This window comes from Zeus faber, assembly GCF_960531495.2.
Source record: "Zeus faber genome assembly, chromosome: 21".
Taxonomy (NCBI): Eukaryota; Metazoa; Chordata; class Actinopteri; order Zeiformes; family Zeidae; genus Zeus; species Zeus faber.
The window spans coordinates 14,917,287-14,934,421 of NC_137208.1; the positions used below are offsets into that span (position 1 = coordinate 14,917,287).

The 17,135-nt window shown below is 49.6% G+C and overlaps 1 protein-coding gene across 1 annotated transcript in view; it reads left to right on the forward strand.

Moving 5' to 3' along the window:
- snd1 (staphylococcal nuclease and tudor domain containing 1) overlaps positions 1-13,281 on the forward strand; it is a 209,764-nt gene extending 196,483 nt beyond the window's left edge. Inside the window, exons 23-24 of the mRNA XM_080021993.1 lie at positions 11,136-11,180; positions 12,150-13,281. Of these exons, the coding sequence (XP_079878119.1) occupies positions 11,136-11,180; positions 12,150-12,215 (111 nt within the window). The 3' untranslated portion in view covers positions 12,216-13,281. The remainder of the gene's footprint in view (positions 1-11,135; positions 11,181-12,149) is intronic.
- Positions 13,282-17,135: the final 3,854 nt, after the last annotated feature.

The window sequence follows — 17,135 nt, forward strand, 5'->3', positions numbered from 1 at the left end:
GACTGTAATTGTCTATACATCAATAACCGCGCTTAAATATTATAGTTATCGTTAGCTCAAACTCCCCTTGCTTGCCACCACAAATGGACACAAACACAGTTAGGTATTTGTTTGTTCACTGTGGGGAAAAATAAAACACACCACACACACACACACACACACACACACACAAAACAGTCCTAGTAAAAGGCTTTTCAGCCAGTTAGTCAATAATGTGCACTGTGCATCACTGTGATGTCACTCTAGAGACGCTTGTGGCCTCTGAACTCCAACCAGCAGCCCCGGATCTTAAAGCAGCCCTGGGTTAATGGGCCCTATAGGAGCAGGGCTTTGATTAAAGCCTCCCAGCCGCAAGACTAATAGGCTTACGTTCTACGCAAATTTGGAGATACTTGGGTTGGATCAAATGGCTATATACTGGTTTATATACGGGAACCGCTGAATCCGGTGCCAGCCAAGGGTGCACCTTGAAGTTCGTCAGTTAGAAGGGTTTTCCATCAGGTCCAAATCCAAAATGTCCCTCAGGAGAGTCTTGATTGAGCGACCTTGCGATTTTTCTTATCGATCAACTGCAGAAAGTCATTCATCAGAGGCAGCATTCAGGCCACAGGAAAAAGAGAGTTGAGCGGACCAAGTTCACGCACGCCTTTTGGAGCGACTTTCCAAGTCTTTTACACTGGGAAAGAACAGTGCTCTGGGGCTTTTATCTAGTAATGTTATTTTCAACCTCTTCCCTTTCATTGCCTCTTCATTTCCTCATAACACCGGCTCCCAGAAGTGACTCCATTCAGTATTCGGTCGTACACCATCCCAGGGGATTGGAATACCACAGCTGGTATCGGTAGCCTACTGCTAAGTATTGCATAGCAGACGGGCTTTAACGTGCACCGGCACATTCCAGTGATATCAGTCGTCGACCATAAGTGCACTGGGGGATAAGATCAAGCTTTAGAATGGGGGTTTTAATCCATTCATTTTATTTATCAGTTAAAAGGATGTCTTTGTACACTATATAGGTTGCTGCCAGGACAGATATAGTAAAGAATAGAAGTATGAAGAAGTATTATAAATTTCACCCCGAACAGATGGCGTGACCCCAAAATGTACAGTAAATAGGCCAGGACCCATATCCATTTGTTTATTTGCTTATGTAAAACGGGGAAAAAAAACCATTAATGTACAGTTCAAGCACATGCATTTCTCCGCGCACGCACGCCCAGGGATTTAATCTCACAGTGCAAATATTTGTTCTGAAACACATCTGGCATATCATCTGTGACCACGCTGCATGTTGGCGTTTGTTGCCAGTACGGCTTTGAACGTTAATTCCCACGGAGCCATATCATTACTCTTCTTATCGCTGCGGTCGCGTCGGCGGGGAGGTTTCGTGCACGACGAAAGGCACGAAGATCACATCATCGCACCCGGCTAACATCTCTTTTTGAACGCCTTTTAGGAATAACCTTAGAGGTAGAAATGAAGCTTTGCGATCGCCGTGGTTTGCGAAATGCTGTTTCACTTTAAAGCAGACCATATTTCACTGCGTCCCTCAGCTTAGTCGGGGGGAAAGACTGGTGCGACGTTTGGATGCTCCGCTCATGCTGTGGTGCTGTTTTTGGGGGTTTTTTTTGTTGGTTTTTTTTTCCTTCCGCGTGCCCTCCTGTGACATCATCCATTCAGCCGGACGGGGTGGTCGATCCGCTTACAGAGGAGGAGAAAGGGCCAAGAGGTCGTGGAATGAAGACTTCCACACAATAGTGATTTCATTCACACAAAATCATTTTTAATTATTTTAAAGACACTTTTTTGGGGGGGATGAATAGGAAACGGAAAGTTTGTGCCACGTCCCATCGCCCGAAATCAGCGCCTGACCTCGGTGATGCTCTTGCGTCTGAATGGGACCAAACCCTTCCCAGGAAAGTGGGGGAGTGCTTCTCTCAATAGCTTGCGTCGTTTTCTTATTTTTCTCGGTTGGCCTCCACCGCTGCTCTCCTTCCCGTGGCGTCTGTCCTCGGCGCCTCATTCGCTTCGTTCTGCTGCTCTTATCTCGCCCCATTCTCCCTCTATTACTGTCAACTCTTGTAATCAGCGGTTTGCGCACTCTCATTGCGCCTCCCGTGCTGGTGAGCCTGTGCTCGCCGCCCTCTCTCTCGTTTCCGTCTTGTGTTTTTGTTTTGCCCTTTTTTGCACAAACGGCTCTTTTGTGCAAAACAACAGTTTGGCCGTTCTGCGCGTCACGAGGCATTTTGCTCGTCGCGATCGAGAACAATCTCTCGGAGGTTCTCGGGGTTCGCTGTTATGGCCTGTGATAAGTTGTTCCGCACAATGATATGTGCTTTCTTTCAGCAAATACTCAGCATATCAGAGAGAGAGAGCGAGAGAGAGAGAGAGAGCGAGAGAGTCATGTCACAACAGCAGAAACTTGATTACGAAGGAACCAAAAAAAACAACTAAAATAGAGACAAACCACAGGAAAGTCACAGGTCAGTAATGAATGGTATGAGTATTAACATCTTCAGAGATAACTAGGTAGGCAGGGATCTGTTGGTTTCTTCACCGGGTTTGAGACTGCTGTTCACTATGAGGGCAGCTCCCCTTGTAGCCCAGACTTCCTCCTTTGTACAGTTTACCTCCTTAGAGAGAGAGAGAGAGAGAGACCCATCCCACAAAGTTCATTAGTGTTACAAGCTAATAATTTCCTGTTTGCCAATTACAAGTAAATTGCAACCAGGCAAGTGTCAGTCTCTCTGGCTCTCATCTGCTTAATTATCAATAACCAGCCGTGGTGCTTAAAATGGTTTCAAAAATTTCTCCTTCATTACGAATATGGAAATGAATTAATACATCCTTCTCTTTTCCTTTTTTAAACGAATAAGTGTGTTCTGGTGTGTTCCCACCAGTTTTATCCTGTTACATTCTTGACTTACAGAGGCAAACTTAACTCTGTCGTCGTATTTCCAATCCCCCAGAAAGTGTCTGCGCTTTCATTATTTTAAAGATCTCTCTCCAGCGAGGGTGGTCCTGAAATTAGAGGCAGATCCACATGTTCCTTTGATGCATCGTTAGCGCTCTCAACGGAGGTGCAGTTTTCTCCGTCGGTGATTCGGGCCCTAAATGTATGTAACGTGAATGTTTATGAGCTGGTCTAATTGGGCGGTGTTGGTTTAGCTGCCAGATAGAGTGCCCCTGTGCAAAAGCGCCTGCTCACATACTTGTTATGGCTTCTCCCTGAGAAACCTCTCCCCGGGAGCCAGGGAAAGACGTTGCCACACTGAGTATTCCAGGGAAGGTGTACTTCCATTTATCACATCATAATTGCGCTATTGGGTACGTACCGCATGAGGTGGCTGCAGGAATGCGGCGTGGGCGGTCCCCGCGCTGTGTAGAGTGCCGGTTGTAACGGCACGCGGCGTGGAGGGAGCCGCCGTTCCAGGTGTTGATGCAGAGATTCAGCGCGAGGAAAGCGGGCGGCGGTTTGGTCCCCGCACTAGAGCAGTGGAACGGCATTGACCACGAGGAGATGCGCCGAAATGCAGTCCCAGCGGGGCAGACGTTTAAGCCGCTTAAATAATAAGACGTTGAATTTTCTTTTTGGGAAAACAGGAAAATGAAGAATTTGCAGCGTCGCATCCAGAGGGTGACGTTGGCTCCAGCGGGTTGCCAGTAGGAAGCTGCACAACTTCTTGTTTCCCGTCCTTACATTGGCGAGGATGTAGCCAAAATAGCTGATTTGCCTAAGTGCAAAAAAATCAATAAAACCTAATTAATATTCAAAAAAAAAATCAATAAAACCTGATTAAAATGTATGTGGACAATAATTGCTTCAATTTTAACTACCTTTAACTTAAGCCTTAAACGTTTGCCCCGTATCGAAGCCCAGTGGTAAGTTTCTCGGTAGTAAAGTGTTCAGTGGGGTTGTGCTGTGGACAGTTATAAACGGTGGGAAGCAACATTTTAATAAGGTCTGGGTTGAAAAATGAAAACCGATCCTTTAACGTTTCAAATCATTCTGGCAAAAATGAATGAATAGCTTTGGGCAGAAACCAGGGGCCACACGACAGCTTCCCACCCACTCCGCCCAACTCTCGCTGCTGCTTTTTCCTCGCCTGTCATGACCCGTCAAGACCCCCCCACACACACAGACACACCCACACGCCCTCCACACACATGTGCACACACCCTCCCTCCCTCTGCGCTTCACAGTGTGTGAAAGCGTGACCGTTCCCCACCGATGGCTCAATACCTAATTTAAGAGTAAAGAGTTGGAGATGGAGGATTTTAATAGACATTTTCTGCTCCTCCGTTATTGACTGCTGACACGCGCACATGCGCGCACACACACACACACACACACACACACACACACACACACACACAGTCTCGCTAACAGCCAGTTGCCTCCCTGCTGTCACTGCTCTCCAGGTCCCTTTGACATGTCCTAGCTGACACGCACCACTACTCAAACCCCATTCCATCCTCCCCACATAAACATGCACACATCATTTCTCCTCGCTCCACCCCCTGGGGTTCAGTGGAGGACAGACGAAAAACAGTGCAGGGAGTCAGAGCACTAGGTCATTTAAACTTTTAGCAGTTTGCGCTTTATGGCGGGGGAAGGGGGGACATCTGTCTGTCTGTCTGTCTGTTTGTCTGTGTGTGTGTGCCTTTGTGTGTGTGTGTGTGTGTGTGTGCGCTTAACTGCATGTATGACGGCGAGGCAGACGGGTGAAGTCCTCCGCATGTTCGTACCGCATTAAGTTTTGTTTACGCAAGACTTGTTTTCTTGACGACGCCCCTGGGATCACACTAGAGAATGTGCTCTTTGATATCCCACGGTCGAGTGTGTGTGTGTGTGTGTACGCGCGTGTTTTCGTACACGGGCGTGCACTTCCCCCACGTCTCTTTCCTATTCCTCCTTAACTCGGTGTACCCGAGCCGGTGGGCTTGTCACCCGACGTTCCCGCCAACATGCTTGATCCGTCCGACAGCCATGCTGGGGGGGACCAGCATGCAACAGGGCACAATGCTAGCATGCCTCCGAAAAGACTGACACATACACATACACTCGTAAAACCCTTTAAAGACTGTCTCGCTCTTTCTCACACACACACACACACACACACACACACACAGACACACAAATGCATACTTTTTATGTTTTTAAACCCATAGAATATGGCACATTCAATGTCAATCTCGTCCTCCCACGTGCATTCAGAACATACTGGCATTCACTTCTACGTCTCTGTCTCAGACCCACACATTCACTCCAGTGAGCAGTGTTGCTTATAAAATAAGCCTTTGCCTTCAACACTTTCAATGGCAATTTGTTGTTTTTTTTTTTGTTTGTTTTTTTTTCACCCCACACACAATCCATCCAACGTGTACTGCAGAGCTCCGCGGCCTCACTCAGAACGCCACGGTCCTTCTCAAGTACACCCACTTTACCAAAGCCAGAGTTAGACACAAAAAAAAAAACTGTGATATTCTGGCACCACACTCCTACAACAATATGGGGGGTGTGGTGGTAGGTAGATGTTGAGTAGTTGCCGTGTTAGGAAATATACAGCGAAACCGCAACAATCGGGAGGAGGGTTTTTCGGGAGGTTCGGAGTTTGCCTGCTCATGTGGGACAGGCGGAGCGCCTGATGCTCATTGCTGTTAATGAGGGCGGCGCGGCGTTGAGCCCCATTGTTTCCCGTCAGGCCTAATGCCGCTCACACGCCCCGACATGCCGCGTCGGCGGAAGATGCTCTGTGCCGAATACGTGACGACCCGCGCGCGCTTTGCATACTCGCTCCCCAGATTCCTGTCTTTTCTCTTTTATGCATGTATTACTTTGTTTGGATTATCGTTATTATTTTTTATTTTTTTTCGTTTACCCCGTTGCGAAACGGAGAGGGGCTCACCTACGCACCAGACGCGGCCGCCCTGTCAAAAGAGCTGCCGTCGTCGCTGTGTCTCCTATCCATCACTTCTAACACCATGCGAACCAGAACACCACCTGGGCACAGCATGACGGCCTGCCGGGCAGACACACACACACACAAAGACACACACACACACACACGGACTCGCAGCCAATCAAATAGAAAAACTCCCACCAGAACACAAGGCTAACACCACCTGTCGGAGTTGCCTTGATGCGGGGATTACACGTACACACAATCCCCTTCCACCGTATCACTTCTACCCAAAACAGGTGTGCCAAGCAGTATTAGCAAATATATATTTTCTTCCGTGTTTAATGACGATTTTGGTTTTTATTGCACAAGACGAGAGGCGAGCCGAGTGCTCTGGCGCGGAAAACAGCAGCAGAGTTTAAGTGCGTTCCCTTATGTTATTTGCGCAACTTCTCAAGTCCTTGCTGTGTTTGTTGACATTCAGGGCAAAGCAAAGCTCGTGCTTTTATTAAACTGTTTCTTGAAAGGTCTGATTGAAAACAGAGACACATTAAAGGGACGTTATCATTTGTTTTTTGTCAATACCAATACCTGTGGTTCCAGTTCTGAAATAACGACGGGCTACATGCTAACCGTGCTGTAGGCTTGGGGGGACATCCCAAATTTTATATCGCGATGCAGTCCCGCCCAAATATCGTGATACATTATTGTCGTTGATGACGGGGGCAGTGACGGAGAACGTGTTCCCATTATGCGCGGTTGCATACAGCGTTCATTCAATTACAATAAATGCATCGTCAACAAAAACGCGCTGTATTTGTTTTCTTTGGAGAGACGGTGAACCTTTAATGTCGGATCCCCGGAGAACGGATCGTAAGTTGTGTGTGAGCGTTGACATGCGCGCTACGGATCTCCCGTTGGCCAGTCAGTCAGTGTGCATCACAATGACAGGATTAAACAGATAGAAGCTTATGAAATGCACAGGGACGACATTTCAATGAGGAATTATAAGTAAGGGTAATACTGCGGTCACGTGACGTCACCGCGGGGTTGAGCTCATTACCCTCATCACCACAAATAATACAATTACTGTGTGTGTGTGTGTGTGTGTGTGTGTGTGTGTGTGTGTGTGTGTGTGTGTGTGTGTGTGTGTGTGTGCGTGCGCGTGCGCGTCAGCATTCCCGTTTTCCGGTAACTGCCAGTTTTTGACCGGGAAAATCTGTGATATGTCGGATATATGTCAGGTTTTTCCCCATTTAAATATTATTTAAATCTCTCCTATCATAACGTCCGGAAGAAAAACAATTCCCTCCAAGCACAGTTAGAGTGGGTGCTGGGCGGATCTTTTCAATAAAAAATTCCGCAGCGTCATATTCATTGTTCATTTCTGTGCTTGGTACGTTGCAGCGGGAAGCCTCACCTCTGACCAATCACGTTTGTCGATATAGAACGAAGCCCCGCCCCCTCCCTCGTGGACAGGTTGTGCTTGTAAACACACACGGCGCGGACACAGAGCCGCAGCGTCTGGAGTAGACACAGAAAGATGATGTCGTCGGGACACATACACCCATAGTTTGGCGTTTTTTTGGGGGAAATTTAAGTTCCGACCCAAAGCCGGTGGTAAATATTCATTGTGTAAAATATGTCGACGGGACGTCCCGACAAAATGTTATTATTAATTTAGACTTACCTGCCATATTCGTTTTGTTTTTGATTTGATCACAATTTTATTTCAGTGAAATGTTATTGTTCGTGGTTCCCTAATATTTGAATGTTCTCGGATAACAGTTAATGATTGGTTAACGAGGGTTTGGCTATCGGTCATTTGACACAAAGCCATTCATCGATAGATGATTAGAGGACACACTCATGCAGTCTCTCCCTAAATGAAGGCGCTTATTCCCCGAGTGCGCCCCCCCCCCCCCCAGCGCTGCTAGCGTTTGTGACCAGCGGCCGCCAGTCGGGCACCGTGTCATCCGCCCGGCATACGGGCTCTCCGCAGGCTCGCCCGGACGGACACGCCGCCGCCGGCTCCCTTCTGCTCCCCTCACCCCTCTCCTCCTCCGCTGATTCACACACCTTTGTTCTTTTTGCTCGGCGATACTTGTTTCCTTTCCTCTCGTCCCCTGCAACACCCCCCCGCCCTCCGCATCTCAGCCGAAATGTGCCAGGACGTGGCTGCGATGCGGCTCCAGCAGCGCCGACGGGAACCCGCTGACCAAGACGGAGCCGCTCGCCGTCCCGGCCCGCTCGGTCGGCGTTTGGGGGTCTTGTGACTCACGGCGCTCAGGCGGGCAGAGCGCAGGGGAGCCGGGGCGAGGCGCGGCCCCCCCCCCGTACAAAGACGCCGAAGCCTTCAGCGCGCAATCTGCGAATATTGTGCTGGAGTGCACTCGAGGAAGCATCCGCGTCGGAGCGCCTCTCCCGTTTTTCGGGTTTTTTTGTTTGTTTCTTTTCGTCCCGTCGGGATTGTAGTTGAATGCGCGCCGGCTCTAAAGCCCTCCGCTGTGCGCACATTTTGGCAAAAGGGCGCACCGTGTGTCAAGGTTTTTTGTACTTCATTTTTCCCTTTATCGCTTAAGGTCATTTTTTTACCCCTCCAGGCGGCGGTGTTTGTAAAAAGAGGCGGAACCTTTTGAGCTGAAGACGCGCTCAGAACAAAATGTTGGTTCTTTGTGTCTTCGGTGCAAGCCCCCCGAGGTGAACTTTTTCTTTTGTCCTTCCCTCGCTCTGAGAGCTCCCATTGTCGGCGATTGGTCCCAATGCCGTCGCGTCGCCGTCGTGAACGGAGTTCGACCTCCTCTTCCCGGAGCGGCACAGTCGAGGCAAACGGCGAGCAGCGGTTTGGCTCTCGCGCTTGTGCTTCTTTCACCGCCGCCAAGCAACTCGCTCTGGATATTGGTGCCATGGAATCACTCTGCGCCGCCCTAGTGGCATGGAATGAGATATAAACAAGTAAAGAGCTCTTATCGAGCATGCTGACAGCGGTGTGACAGCGGTTCTTTCCTGGTTTGTTCCTTCGTCTTTTCGAGTATACCTTAGGTGAACATTTTGGGTCTTAATTGGAAATGAAACTTTTTTTTTTTTCTCCAGGTCTGGTCAGAAAGCAGAGCAGCCGAGGAGGATGGCCACCACACACACACACACACACACACACACACACACACACACACACACACACACACACACACACACACACACTGCCCAAATGGCATCACTGGCCTTTCGTGTCTCTGTCGCTTCGTCTGGCTCGGCCATATGGTGACATCTGTCTGCTGGGACTAGGACACCATGTCCACACCCGTCCAAAAAAATCTCTCCTTTTGTTGCCTTTGATGGATGACTTATACAGCCGCTGCAATTTCCTTGTCCGCACACGCACTCGCACGACCGCATGGACACACACACACACACACACCTACACACAGGGCAGCTGCAGATCGCAGCTAAAGCTGTTGTTGTTTTGTGGCAGTGTGTGCAGTGTAGCCATCAAATCAGCCTCCATACACATGCTAGCTAAGCAATTAAACCCCGGCGCTCCCTCCACTCCACGCCGTCGTAACATCTGGCTTCGCTTCTTTCTGCGGGTGTGAGACGCGTGAGCTTATCTGTTCCAGTAATAAGCCAGAACACACAGCTCATCCTGTGTCGGAACACACTGCTCCCCTCCGTTCCCTCGCGCTCCCTCTCTTTCCTTCAACCTGTCCTTTTAATATCCTTCGGTGCGCAGACTCAAGCGGTCCGTTTGCCTCGTTGGCCCCTCACGTCGGAAAATCCAACAGCACCAACTTTATGCAGCATACGCCCACAGCACAGTCAGCCAGTTGATGGATACGCAAAACACTGTCTTGCCTCAACACACTAACAGTGTGTCTGTGGCCGGGAGCGGCTTCACTCGCGTCAGTGTACGGACGTTTGTAAAGCACACATAGCACCAATCTAACTATAAAGACATTTAATCTCCTCTGTCCCCTTCCTCTCTCTCTCTCTCTCTCTCTCTCTCTCTCTCTCTCTCTCTCTCTCTCTCTCTCTCTCTCTCTCTCTCTCTCTTTTATTGTGCCGTGCTCTATGACTCATCGCTGGTTCAGTCAATGGGGCTAAATGGCCGCTGTAGCAGAAGCGGTCAATATGTTCAACGTTGCAAGTTGGCCTCTCTCTCTCTCTCTCTCTCTCTCTCTCTCTCTCTCTCCCTCTCCCTCCCTCCCTCCGTTTCTCTTTTCTTGAATTCCCCAATTTCCAATCTAGGCCTTCCTCTCACAGTAGCCTCGAGTGTGTCCAGAGAGTAGTCGGCCCTTTTGTCAGCACACGGAAACACATCGCTGCATCAACTCGTCGGAGGCCGTCCCTCCTCTTGCGAGGCCCTCTCGCCTGAACCTTAAAAACTTCCCTCGCTCGCGCACACGTCAATGCACTTGATTAGATATTGCGGCGATAAAAACCAGCGGCTGGCCTGCGGCTAGCCGGCAGAGTGTGGTGAGACGGCTTCAGTCTGATCAGCCGCTGACGGCACAAGCAATATCAGGAAGTGATGGCGTGGATGTAATGATGGCCTCACTGAAACAACCATTATGTGTCATTGTCGTGTGTGTGTGTGTGTGTGTGTGTGTGTGTGTGTGTGTGTGTGTGTGTGTGTGTGTGTGTGTGTGTGTGTGTGTGTGTGTGTGTGTGTGTGTGTGTGTGTGTGTGTGTGTGTGTGTGTGTGTGCGCGCTTTGTTCAAACCGCCCCCGGCAATACTGTTCCCTGTTGATGTATTTGTTTTTATATATATGTATGTATAACAAAATTCAATGTTGACGGAACAATACTGAGAAACTCAGTAATTCGACAGTCACTATGTCAGATGCTGCCTTTTGTAGCTTTGGGGGTTTCAACAAGCGATTGAAAGTTAGAATATTAGCAATCTGTAATCTCCACCACAACACGCCTCAAAACTCAGTACTTATTGTATTTAAGGTTAATTGTTTATTATTATTATTATCACATAATTAGTTGTTACGTACCCTTCTGGGGGGGGGGGGGGACATTTCAATGCCAGCAAAGCAAAATCAGAATGGGTTTTACTGGGCCCAACAGGCCAAAATCCACGGGATTTGACCATGGTCAAAAGGTAAAAAAAAAAACAATCTGGTAAATTAAAATGTGTCTCCGCAACACAGCAGGACGGCAGGGTTTTGCCATAACCACGTGTGTGTGTGTGTTGTGACTCAGCAACTCTCGTTTCATTTCTTCAGGTGACGGAGTACCTGAACGCCCAGGAGTCTGCCAAGACGGCCAGGGTGAGTCTCTGCCTCTTTCTGCCCCTCTACATCTGGAGGCTCCCAATGCGACAGACTCAAGTCGCTGCAGTAGCACCAGCACGTCCCAGCGCTGACTCTACTCCACAACAGTCCGCACCACAGATGTGGGCACCCCTCCCCACCCTCCCACCCCGCTTGTCTCCCTGTTCCTCCCTCCCTCCGCCTCCTCTCCGAAGATGTGACACATTTCGTTGGCAGTCGCCGGTGTCCTATATGGATGCCTGCCCACAGTCTGTGCGAGCCCATACTGTGAAATATGGAAGGGAGGGGTGAGGGGCGGGGATTGGGGGTAGAAGGGAGAGAAGGAATCCTGGACACGAGCAGTAAAGGATAAAGCCTGTGACACGCGGGACTGCGCTTTGCCCCTCAACGCGACTCTTGTGCCGCATTACCTGATTAAATTTGAGCAGGTTGTGCCCTCCCGACCATCGTCGGAGCGCCCCGCGGCCCGAGCGGCTCGCCTTGACCGCCGGCCAACGGCTAAACGTTGTCTAATCAGAATATGAGGAGTTCCAGCGGCCTGGAACCCGGGAAGAGCGGGGAGGAGGCCACGGAGGGAGGGCGGCGTTTGTTCTCGCAGCTCGCACTAATTAGCACACTTGCTAATTATCTGTGAATCATGTCTTTAACAGCTGAACACGCGTGATGATGAAGAGGCAGACACATCGCTCTCGTGCTCGGTCTCGCTCTCTCTCTCTCTCTCTCTCTCTCTCTCTCTCTCTCGCTCTCTCTTGTGCACCGTCTTTCCGCCAAGCGCACCCGTCCCCACCCACCTCCACATTAACTTAATTATTACAGTTGAGGAAAAATGGAGCCGAGACCTTTTGGCCGAAAGCTTCTTGAAATTGCATGGAGTGTGATGTGATAGACTGGGAGGAGGTGCTTCAAGGTGATTATTTGAGTCCTCGTGTCCTGCCATTCAATTTTCTCTTTTGTGTGTTCCACCAGCTCAACATTTGGCGCTACGGAGACTTCCGCGCCGATGACGCCGACGAGTTTGGCTACAGGCGCTAAAACAAACGGGGTGGAAAAAAAAAAAAAAAAGAAAAGAAAGAAAAAAGCCCAACCATCCAACGCCATTCCAAAGACCAACACGGAAGACGAGAGGAGCATTCTAACGGAAGACAAAGCAAACGGCATCACTGAAACGACTTCACCCATCTTAACAAGCATTGACGCTCTCCTCCTTTTTCATTCCACATTTCATCCCTCCGGTCTTGTACTTTTCTTCTCTATTAATATCCCCCCCCCCCCAAAAAAAAAAAAAAAACCTAAAAGAAAAAACAAAAAAAAAGTTTCCCATTTTCCATTCAGGGGCCACTGTCAGTTCCTACCAAACATCCTGCACTATTGCCAATCCGTGTCGATTGCCATGTCACCTCTTTAGCCGACTTCCTGCTTGACCGTTCGCTGGTCACGCTCCCTCCCTCCTCGGCCAGTCGCTCTCTCCGCTTTCCGATACGCCACGCCAATCCCTGCTTTCTTTCCTCCGGACGGGGAAGGGGCTGGAGGTTCTGGTTTTTTTTTTTGGGGGGGGGGGGCGGCGGATAAATCATGAGGTTTTTTTTGTCGCAGACCTCGCAGCAGCCGAACGACGCGCAAATTGTGAGGGAATGGGAGTCACGATTATAAACGCGTGAGACCGTGTTAAAGTGTGTGGACAGGGTTCATTATAGAGACGCGGGTGGAGCAACACGGAAGGAAAAAAATAAAACCTACTGCTGAGTTTATTTTTGTCTCGGTGTATATCTGTGTGATGAGGATCCTTCCTGAGGCTCATTTGGGGAGAGCTTTGTCCTTAACTCTCTATATCACTCTCTTTTTACGACCAGAAATTTGACGCCTTTGATATTATGGCATTTATCATTCATCATCATCATCATCATCTCTTTCGCTCTTTCTGTAATGTTTACATTCTAACGGTTATGAACGTGTCTTTTTGCAGTCTCTCTCTCTCTCTCTCTCCCTCTCCTTGTTCTGTCTCTGTATGCCATAGCAGAAACAGTGTTTGAATTTGTTTCCTTATAATGGACCTTGTCATTGTATTAAGAATCTGCTGAATAAAAACAAGCAAATCAAATTTTGTCAAGCCAGTGATTGACAGTCCTTTTTGCAGGAATTGACAGAGAAGCCGAGTTTCTACTTTGAAGAGCGGATCGACAACTGGGAGGACCCATTGTCAGGAAAAATGTTTTGAATTGTAAAAAAAATAAAAAAATAATAAATATTGGTGTTAAAATGAAGAAAGGCAGCGCTCCTCCTGCTGCTTAAGACTTTGGGGTGAGCCCATTCTGTCTCAGAAAAAAACTCTGACAAACAATATATTTGTGACTTTTAACGAAGCCCTCGTAAACGTTTGATATGGCCTGCAGCATTAAAGGAATGCGCTCTCCCGCAGATTAAAGCGCTGTTTAAACTGAGACCAAAATGCTTTGCCAACACCCTCCACATTCCACTGCCTCTCTCGTATCAGTCCAGGCGCTGTTCTCGACCGAGGAAAAATGTCGAAACTGGCCCCGTGCAACGTCGGACCAAACCTCATTGGAGTGTAGCAGCTGATGGTATTGCGGCAACCGCATCTCCACACGCTGGAGTGTTGAAGTGTTGTCAAGGTTTCCTGCCCACTGAATGCATAACGAGCTGGAACCTCGGGGAAATCAAACACTCGTCACCTTTGACCTGAGCGTTCGAGAAGAGAGCCAAACGGGCGGTGTATTTACATCCGACACCATGTCGCAGATGCTCTCAGACAAAATGGACGCCCCGTCAGTGGACGAGTACTTTGAACGGCAACTAAAGTACAAGAGGCATACAGTTGCTGTGTCTAGAAATAGATGAGTCCGCCCTATATATTCCAAAGTGGTTTACTTTTACCTCCCATAAAGAGAGCTCGTAACTCCATTATTGCCCTGGCATGGAAAATGCAGACGGGGTCTGCAATAAAATGAAGACATATACCATATGGACAAGCATCAGTTGATCAGCCCAGACTGGGGGTGAAAAGTTCAATGGCAGAGGGAAAAAAAGCTGATGCCAAACGCAACGTTCCCTTGCAACTCCCAAGTATATCTGGGTTATGGTGCCTCTGATGCCTACAAAACCGCTTCAGGGGATAGAACGGGCTCGTCACATGCAGCTCAATAACAGTTTGTTTCTTAAAATAATTTGGCACGTGCACTGCATACACCCAGGGTGTGGACAAAACAAATGTAGCGGCACCCGAATAAGGGTTTACTTTGAGTCGCTAAATCACAAATACAAAATGGTGAGAGTGGGGTTCCGACCCTCCGGGCTCGTGGGCTTGGTCCGAAGTTTGGAGCCGTTTGGGCCCAGGGGCGTGGTCCTGGACCTCCGCCGGCTTTGACCGGGTCCCTCCAGACGAGGGGCGGTTGTTGGGCCCGGGTCCCTCCCACGGGATCCACATTGCCGATGAGCATGTTGGCTCTAAAAAGAAAGTCTTGCAACAACCGCTTTGAGACGCGAGTTTTCAAAGCGGCACAAGCCAACTGACAAAGTGGCCAAATCGCCTAAATCGCGCGGGTCCGCCGGGCGCGAAACTGCAGAATACTTAATCTGTCAAGGGGAGCGGTCTCAAAAATCAGTTCAGCATCCGCCAAACACGGGCAATGTGCATCAGCGATCGCGAGTCGGTGGTCAGCAACAGAAATAGCCAGAATCTTGACTGCATGGTGAATAAACGCCGCTGGGTACGTACGTTGGGTCCAGCATCCGCCCTGCATGGATTCATAATGGCCCAAAAATTTGACCAGGCGATGCAAACATTACTCCCCCACGATGTTCCCACATTCCATGACGACAACGCTCCCGCCCGCGCCTTCGTACGCTGAACACATTTGGGGGTTTCCGGAAGCTCTCAATCCACCGTGGCCTTCCCACTCACTTGACCCGGACGGCGTCGGACCTTGATGGGGAAGTTTTGGAGCGAAGCCTTCAAAGAAGGTTTCCTCTGGCTTTTCTTCTTGTAGGGGGCTGCAACATCCCAGGACTTGTATGAGAGCATTTGGCAGGTTTCCTGACCCTTTTTGAGGTCCTTCATACAAATATATTGCAGTTTCTGTTTGACCCCCGGGATACCACAACTAAATAATTCCTATAATAAATAGTAATTACTATCTCCGTCCTAGATGCATATATACAAATTCTGTGTTGTATGCCCAGCATGCTGACAGCACAGGTTAAAAAAGATATATAAATAAATGAAAATAAAAATAATTCCCATTTAAGTGTGTGTGTGTGTGTGTGTGTGTGTGTGTGTGTGTGTGTGTGTGTGTGCCGGTGTATTCCGTTGGAGGTGCATTACCATGCTTATTGGCGACACCCACCAATAAGAAAGAGCCCCAATCAAAGACCCAAGCAATTTATCACCAGCGTTCACATCCAATTACCGGAGACTGCGACGAGGCAGCTCTAAGTGCAATTAGGAACCTGTCACCCTTGGAAGCTGAATGGTTGAAAGGGAAGACTTTGTCCTTCAGGATCAAGATCCCTTCGCCCTCTTCTTTCTTTTCTCCCATTAACCATCCACGGCCACTTTACTCGCTCATTCCCTTTCATCGTCTCTCCCTCCGCCCCGGCCAAATCCCTCGCTTCACCTCATTGCTTTTCTTCTTCATGTTGACGAGATAACTATTAGGCGCCTCTGATGGAGGGAGAAGAAAAGAAGGGGGAAGCCGTCCATGGAAGATGGGAGGAAAGGTAGCCTATTAGCGTTCCCAGATAAGCCCTCGGGCGCCGTCTTCTCCGCGGCTCCTCCGTCTTTCCCGCCCCAACCCCTCCGTCGAGCGCTCGCGGGTTCAAACGACGCCCTATAGATGCGCCGCGGAGATTAGAAGGACCGCTCGTCAGCAAATTGTTTTGCTCGGAGGCGTCGATTTTTCTTGAGCCCGCGCCCGGGCGCGGGAGGCAGCCGAATCAAAAACTTAAGTCAACAATAATTAAGACGGTTAGGCCTCGTTCGGGCGGGGGATTACGGGGGGAGAGAGGGAGAGAGAGAGAGAGAGAACCGAGCGGCTCTCGGGCGCTTTCTTCAATCAGTCGGATAGACGTGTTTGTTTGTGTGCGCTCTGTTCCGGAGAACGGATGTGGTTTGATACGAGACCCGTAACAGAAAGGTGGGGGGCGGTGGGGGGGGGGCGGTGCATGCCGGCGCTTTGGTGCCTGGACGTGCACCTGTTGGGGGCTGCAGGAGCATTAGTGCGCGCCCCAGTGCTCCCAAAGAGCAGCTGTCAATAAGCTCCTTGTCATGTTTTAAACCCTGAAGCCTTAAGCCGAGGCCTCCCCCAAATTGTATTCATCCCCTCGTACCGGGGAGTACATTCAAACTGGAATCCACGATAATAAACGGGTGAGAACGTGCAAAAAAAAAAAAAAAAAAAAAATACAATAAAAATCGCCGCGTGATTGATAAGCGTTTAAACGTGACAGCAGGCGCTCCGGCACAACGCCGGACGCGGAGTGCATTCTGGGCGGACGGACGCGTGTTGACTCAATTCACAACGTTAATCTGTCCCTCGTTCGAGTCATTTTCCGTTCCAAAACTAAAAAGTCTCCTCTCCGCCGCTCCCCTCCTCTTCCTTATCTCCCGGCAGCACCCGCTCGCCTCCCGCCTCGCGCCCTCCGGTGTCGCCGGTCCCTGTCCGTCTTATCGAGGCGCTCGCAGGGTCCCCTCGCGGCGGCGTGCGGGCCGGCACATCTGCACGTTCCCCTGGACTCGGTCCCGCTCGCCGCTTGACATTCATTGTGGTTTGTCCTTTTTTTTTTTAAAACGAAATATCGTTGGCGACCAGCGCGCGGCGGCTGACGGGGACGGCTTGTGACCATGATCCGCTCGTCGTGATCCTTCGTCGTGATCCGTTCGTCTTGATCCGTTCACCATGAACCTCCACGAACCTCCAACAATCGCCTGGTGGGTGT